The 7,007-nt window shown below is 34.0% G+C and overlaps 1 protein-coding gene across 1 annotated transcript; it reads right to left on the reverse strand.

The window, feature by feature from the left end:
• Positions 1–2,227: 2,227 nt before the first annotated feature.
• LOC110913865 lies at positions 2,228–5,686 on the reverse strand. The gene is made up of 3 exons (XM_022158684.2): positions 5,389–5,686; positions 4,406–5,043; positions 2,228–2,338 (listed from the first exon to the last, which is right to left on the reverse strand). Exons 1-3 carry the CDS (start codon positions 5,663–5,665, stop codon positions 2,228–2,230), a joined length of 1,026 nt encoding a protein of 341 aa, XP_022014376.1. The 5' UTR covers positions 5,666–5,686.
• Positions 5,687–7,007: the final 1,321 nt, after the last annotated feature.

Raw genomic sequence — 7,007 nt, forward strand, 5'->3', positions numbered from 1 at the left:
GTTTAATTCCCAAACATCATTACAAATTCCACGTTTACATTATGTAGTTATTCGGAATGTTTCGGATCATCTTTAGTAGTGTTTGTTTGACAACCTGATTCAGATTTAAACAATGCACGCCTCATTTAATCTTTTTTACTCTTTTCTTCGATTTCAACAAATCTTTTCAACAATCAGTAAGCAAATACATAACGGTTCTCTAATTCCAGATCAGTAGTGTAAGGAGAAGCATTGAGATAATGGACATCCATCAAGCTCAAAAATAAAACTTGTGTTCAAGGTTTCTTGTTATGTAAAGTACTTGGTTTCAAGTGCAATGGATATTGCAGAGCAATACTTACAATTAACCAACATACATTGATCGTGGATTTAACTTGAAACCGGTTTTACCTCATGAAAAGGAAAGAAACAAACCAACAAAATCCGAATACTGAAAAACCAACATTCCTTCAACCATTCTAAACCCTAGCTGGAAACAAACCAACAAAATCCGAATACTGAAAAAACATCAGCAACCATTTTTCCTTTTCCTTCAATTTCGAGAACATTCTCCCTAACATGATAAAAGCGCTTATTTTGCTAGTGGGTTTTATGAGTCAAAGTTAACTTTCAACTTCAGATTCAGGAAGACATGTCGGGTTCGGTACCCATCCCCGCGTTGATAGCTTCCGTTTTATTACAGTCATACGACACATCAACTGAGACCGCATTGTTAATTTTAATGAAGCAATGAAGATTGAATGTGCAAACCGCAACCGTTTTTTACTATGATGATTCGAAACATTCCGAATAACTAGCAGAAGAACCCGACACGTCTTCTGCTAGTTATTCGGAATGACAATCAGATGACACATGATAAACGCGCTTCTTTAGACAATCATATGACACATGATAAAAACGCTTCTTTAGACAATCATATGCAATCAAAACCGCATTGTTAATTTTAGTGAAGCAATGAAGATTGAAAAGATTTGTTGAAATCAAAGAAAAGAGTAAAAAAGATGAAATGAGGCGTGCATTGTTTAAACAATGTACGTGACAAATCTCATCTTTTACCTATTATGTACCCATCCCCGCGTTGATAGATCCCGTCCTGTTGGTGACTTTTTTTACTTTGAGAAAAATCCAATTTTCGAGGAATACGGGTCGTATAAGATTATACGGCCCATATACAATAATCGTATACATCAATGTTTTAAATACCAGTATGAACCGGCCGGTTATACCGGTTAAACCGGATATCGGATATGAGTCCGGTATGATAAAGGCCGGTAAAACCCGAATACAGGATGTTTTATGTGTTGGCGGTAAGTCCGGTTATATCGGTTCAAACCGTTGAACCGGTTTGCATTATCTTAAGATTTGATTTCTTTATATTAATAAAATACGATATTAAGGTAATATTGATCTTCTATATTTCCGGTAATTAACTTAGTGTCTTCTATTCGAATATTTCATCATTGTTGAAACCGTTACTCACCTCGTACAAAATTTTGTTTATAACTAATAAAAATATTCTTAAAATGCTTAATAGTTTACAATAAAAATAGTTGTTTTTAGATAAAACTATGATCAGTGACATAAATGCAAATTGAGATTCGATTTTTTTGAGATGAATTTGTATTTTATGGAATTTATAAGGTTAACTAGTAACCCGGTTCAACCGCCCGATACAACTCAGTTCAACCGATTGAACAATTTTAGAGCCCAACCCGATATTACTTAAAAACCGGTTTTTAAAACATTGGTATACATTGTATACGATCAGGTAACTTATTTTCACATGGTGTATACGGGCCGTATAAAATTATACGGCCCGTATAGAATTAAATAAACTGACAAAGTCTGCTGGCACAACTTTTATCAGTTTATTTAATTCTATACGAGCCATATAATCCGTATACACCATGTGAAAATAATTTTTTTCCATATGTTTTCCAGGTTATGGTTTTTCAGTTTACCTTTACCAATTTTTTCTCGCTTTTTAATGATTTTGTCGGAGAAGTAATTAGTGTGAAGGATTGAAAAATATTCGGAAAAATAAGCTTGAACTTTACATTAACAACGTAACAGATAAGGGATATTAACACATTTATGACTCAAAACTCATTAATCCCTAATCACAACCTGTATTTTTTTTTTAACGGACAACTATTCCTCTAAATGGGGCTAATGGCAAAATTTACTATATCGGGAGATACACTCGCATCCGAACCGGTGAAAACCCTCACCTAGGGCCGAAACCCGTGAACACACGCCTGAAGGCATGACAATACGATGAGGAAAACCCACTCAATTTAAGAATCGAACTAGCGATCTCTGCCAACTCTTCTACAACCTACATATTTCATGGATTAATATGATATTTTCATTTCATAAATTTCCGTCTCTACCCGTTAGCCACTCTTACCAATCGATATAATATGTGCTTGTAATTTAAAGACATATATTATCTTGCATATAATTATTGTCATTGGTTGATTATTTAATGAACTGACAAAAAATAATGAATGGTCGGATTTTCATCGTCTTAGTTTCTTTTGAAAATACTTGTTTAGTTAAAAGAAAAAGTAATGAAATCATATAAAAGTTATTATCAAAACCAAGATATTTTAAACCACACTGTATTTAGACATAAATCATGTCGCTGTTATTGAAATTAAAAATCTTATATCAAAAAGAGTTTTTAATTAAAAAGTTTTCAAATGATAACTTTCACTTTTAATTTAGAACTAATAAGATAAAATCAAAGTTGACAGTGTGGATATGATTTTGAAATGTAAATTACGGTCTTTTTGGTGTTAAGGTAAAGAAATTAATCTAATACTAATAAAAGAGTCTCCTTAATGCCACATGACATTCTCTTATAATTTTGATTTCACCAAAATGTCATATGCCAATTTATCATGTTACCTCAACCATAATAAATAATAAGTAAACTAATATAAAAATATTAAATGATTGAATTTAATATATGTATATATATTAAAATAATCTTATGTTCATGATTATATCTTTTCAATATTCTTAATTCTTAATAATTAATATTAATTATCTACTTACATATACTTTAATATAATATCTCTGCTTTAATAAATAAAAACATACTTATCAAAAGAAGATGTGATAACCAAAAAATTATACATCCAACTCTATTTGACGTAACCAAAGATTTCAAGTTTATAATTTGTTATTATCATTTTCACAAATGTTAAATATATATATAAACAGTGTATATAATATTAGGTATTTACTTACCTATACTTTAATATAATATTCTACTTTAATAAATAAAAACATACTTATCAAGAGAAGATGTGATAACCAAAAATTATACATCCAACACTATTTGACGTAACCAAAAATTTAAAACCTCATCATGTTTATAATTTGTTATTATCATTTTTACAAATGTTAAACATATATATAACAGTGTATATATATATATATATATATGTTTAATATATATAATCTTAGATCATGAACTAATTCCATTCTATCTTCTACTTTGATAACACTTTTTCAAATAAGAAAATATTAATTTGAAATAAAATATACTAATTCTTTTGTATGCAAAAACAAAATTCTTACTTCGTAAACGCATCATTTAAAATGAATAATGTTATATTTTTTCGTTAATTTTGTATGTATAGTTCATATTAGGTTATATGTATTCATATCAAAATTTATATTTATTATGTGTGATGCAAGAAATAATATGAAATATAAAAAATAATTCAAAATTTATAATCATTATGTCCTTCAAACGCAACCAACCTCAACAATAACATATTTATTTTTTAAAAACTCTTCCAAGTTTATATAAATTGAAAACACATCTTTTTTCTAAAGAACTCGATCAACTCCATAATTATCTTAGAGTCTTTTATTTTCTATCCTTATACCTATGTAATACATAGGTCTGTAACCTAGTGAAGGAATGTAAGACTACAAGGTATGGTGATGGACCATCTTTGGAGGATGATCCGTCACGTAGGCGCCACGTCACATTCCTCTCTAAAATGGTCCATCCTCCAAAACTAGAGGGCATGGTAGGATGGTCCTAGTCATAGTCCTCCACCACTTTTTATGTTTTTTTTTTAATTTTTTTTAGTATTCTATTTTTTTTACATTTAAGAAATATACTAACAAAATATTTTCATTAATATTAAACCCACATTACATAAATATAAAAAAAACATAAACTTAAAAAAAAAAACAAAGACTTAATAAAAATAAACATAGAGTTAAATAATTTGATTTTTTTCATGATGTCGTGTTGTAATTTTTTCAACATCGAACGTTTCGGCTCGGGTTCGTCCTCGACATTGATCGTCATTATTTCCCATTCCTTGAGCCGAATTTTTTCATCGGAAATTCGGATTTTCTCATTCGACAATCGGACCTTCTCTTTTAACTTTTCTTCCGATGCACGACTTTTTTCTTCGATACCCCGCTCCTTCGCCTTCGTTTTTTGGGCCGTGACGTCGTTGTACATTTTTAGGTGTTCCATAAACTCAACCATGTGCGGGTCCACCTTTTCCTTTTCTTTTCCCTTGGCCCGCTCCTTCTTTGTTTTGTCTCGGCCCGGTGGACGCTCCGGTTCACGTACGTTATACTCGTCTTCGTCATAGTCGGCGTCATCATTTAAGTTTATGTGACACCTCGCGTCCGATCCACCGGCGCTTAAACTACCCGTTTCCGATGTTTTTTGGCGTTTCGCCATCGCCACCTCGTTAGGAATAGGGCTATATTTTGGTTCGTCTTTTACAACCATCCACGCGCGAACGTGAGGAAAGTTGGAACCATTCTTTTCCTTATACTTTTCCAATGCCATTTTGAACACATCCTCGTCGTTCCACCCGCTACGACGGTCACTTGTATATAATTTGTTATATTCCTCGCAAAACCGATTAATGGACGAGTTCAATTTTCGCCACTTCGAGGAAACCGAGTCGAGATCTCGATACGGGCCTTGGTCCATCAAGGCGAGAAACTTGGCCAATACCTTGGACCAAAACCCCTCACCCGATTGGTTATTACCTATAAAAAACAAACAAAATATATAAAGTTTTAACATAATAATAAACAAAAAAAAAAAAAACTTTACAAACTACCTACTTACTGTTAAGAAAAAAAAAATAAACTTTAAAACTAATTAAAATAAAAACACACTGTTAACAAAAAAAATAATAAACTTAAAAACTAATAAACCTAAAAAAAATAAACTTAAAAACTAATAAACCCACTGTTAACAAAAAAAAAAAATAAACTTTTAAAAATTTAAACTTTAAAAAATGTAAACTTTAAAAAATGTAAACTTTAAAAAGATGTAAAATTTAAAAAATGTAAACTTTAAAAAGATGTAAACTTTAAAAAATTACGAACCTTTTACCGGGTTGTCGGAAGTGCCAATGAAAGCCTTGGCTAAGGCTTCTTCTTCGATTGGGGTCCACTTAGTCGCCTTCGGTTTCGACGTTTGATCACCCACCACTTGTTTGCCTTTGTTTCGTTTTCCTTTCCCTTTAGGCGGTTGGGTTTCGGGAACAATCTCCACATCGTCTTCGGGTTCGGATTGGGTCGGGATCGGTTGAGGTTGAACGGGTGGTGTGGGGATCGGTTGAGGTTGAACGGGTGGGAAGTTCCAAGCACCCCGCATCATCATTTGTTGAAGGGCTTGATTTTGGGAGATTTAAGCGAATTGGTTTGGCGAGTGTTGGAATGAAGCAAACGCGTTCGATGAATATTGCGAGAATTGGTTCGGTTCTAGAGTTGGATAATATCCCGGAACCGAAAAAACATTAGGTTGGGTCGGATTGTTGGGAGTATTCGGGTTGTTCGAAGTGTTCGGGTTCTCCGGGTTGTTGAACGGATCCATGAAAATTATGTGGAAGAAGGTTTATAGAATAGTGGAAGAAGGAGTATAAAAATTATGTGAGAAAGAGGTGAAATTTTGGGGTTAATTTGGTGATTGAAAGTGAAAATGGAAGTTAAATTTATATATTTTATAAATATGACCGTTTGGCATTTTTCAAATTATGGAAATTTTGTTTTTTTTTTTTTAATTTTAACGGTCAAAAAGTGAAAATGGGACCCACATTTTTGCTTCGTCGCAAACGGCTAGAAGCCGACGGAGAGGCCGGGACGGGATGGGGGCAGCACGGTGTTTGGACCGTCGCCGACCCAGGACGAACCGGGGCCGCACCCCATACCGTCTAGCCTAATGGAAGAGGTAGTGCAATGAATCATTACTATTTTATTGTTTTGATTGGTTATCGTCGAGAATGTAATGAATCATTACTTTATGATGTTTGGTAGGCTAGAAAAAATGAAGAATAAAATCGGTGGTGAGTGACGACGACGGTGGAGGTCGTGGCGGCAGCGGTGGCACTTTGGCAGTGGTGGAGGCAGTGGTAGTTGTGGGGGTGATGGGGGGTAGTGGGTGGTGGTGGTGGCGGTGGTGGCGGTGGAGGTAGCGCTGTGGCAGGGTGGTGGTGGTTGTGGGCGGTGATGGGGTGGCAACGGTGACGCGGTTGGCGGCGGGTGGTGACGATGGCGGTATGTTACACCCCGCCGGAGGAGGAAACACGAGACGTGACACAAAAGGTTTTCATAGAATCCGATTAGCAAACTTCTATATTATAAAACATCGTTACGATGTCAAGTATTTAAGAGTTACAAACCAAAGTAACATGTTTAGGTTTACGTAACCCAAAATAAATAACAAGTCCGAAAATAACCAACAAAATACATTATTTCTAAAACCAAGGCTTTGGCAAATATATCTCATATACGATGAAAAATACTAGACAAAACGGTATCGTCTATGATGCATGCAAGAACTCCCCATAGCTGTGAACCGCCATTTACTTACCTGAAAAACATGCTTAAAACATCAACATAATGTTGGTGAGTTCACAGGCTGTAATGACAAAAATGAAACAAAATCATTTGATAATAATTAGTATGCATAGTCTAATGAAAGCCCGATGATCAAATCATTGCCT

Source organism: Helianthus annuus, chromosome 15, assembly GCF_002127325.2.
Source record: "Helianthus annuus cultivar XRQ/B chromosome 15, HanXRQr2.0-SUNRISE, whole genome shotgun sequence".
NCBI lineage: Eukaryota > Viridiplantae > Streptophyta > Magnoliopsida > Asterales > Asteraceae > Helianthus > Helianthus annuus.

Coding starts and splice junctions, on each gene's coding strand:
- LOC110913865 (XM_022158684.2), bottom strand. CDS start 5,665: ATGATGATGCGGGGTGCTTGGAACTTCCCACCCGTTCAACCTCAACCG. Junction 5,044..5,388: donor TTCCGACAACCCGGTAAAAG/GTTCGTAATTTT, acceptor TGTTTTTTATAG/GTAATAACCAATCGGGTGAG. Junction 2,339..4,405: donor AAGAAAAGTTAAAAGAGAAG/GTCCGATTGTCG, acceptor TGAAATATGTAG/GTTGTAGAAGAGTTGGCAGA.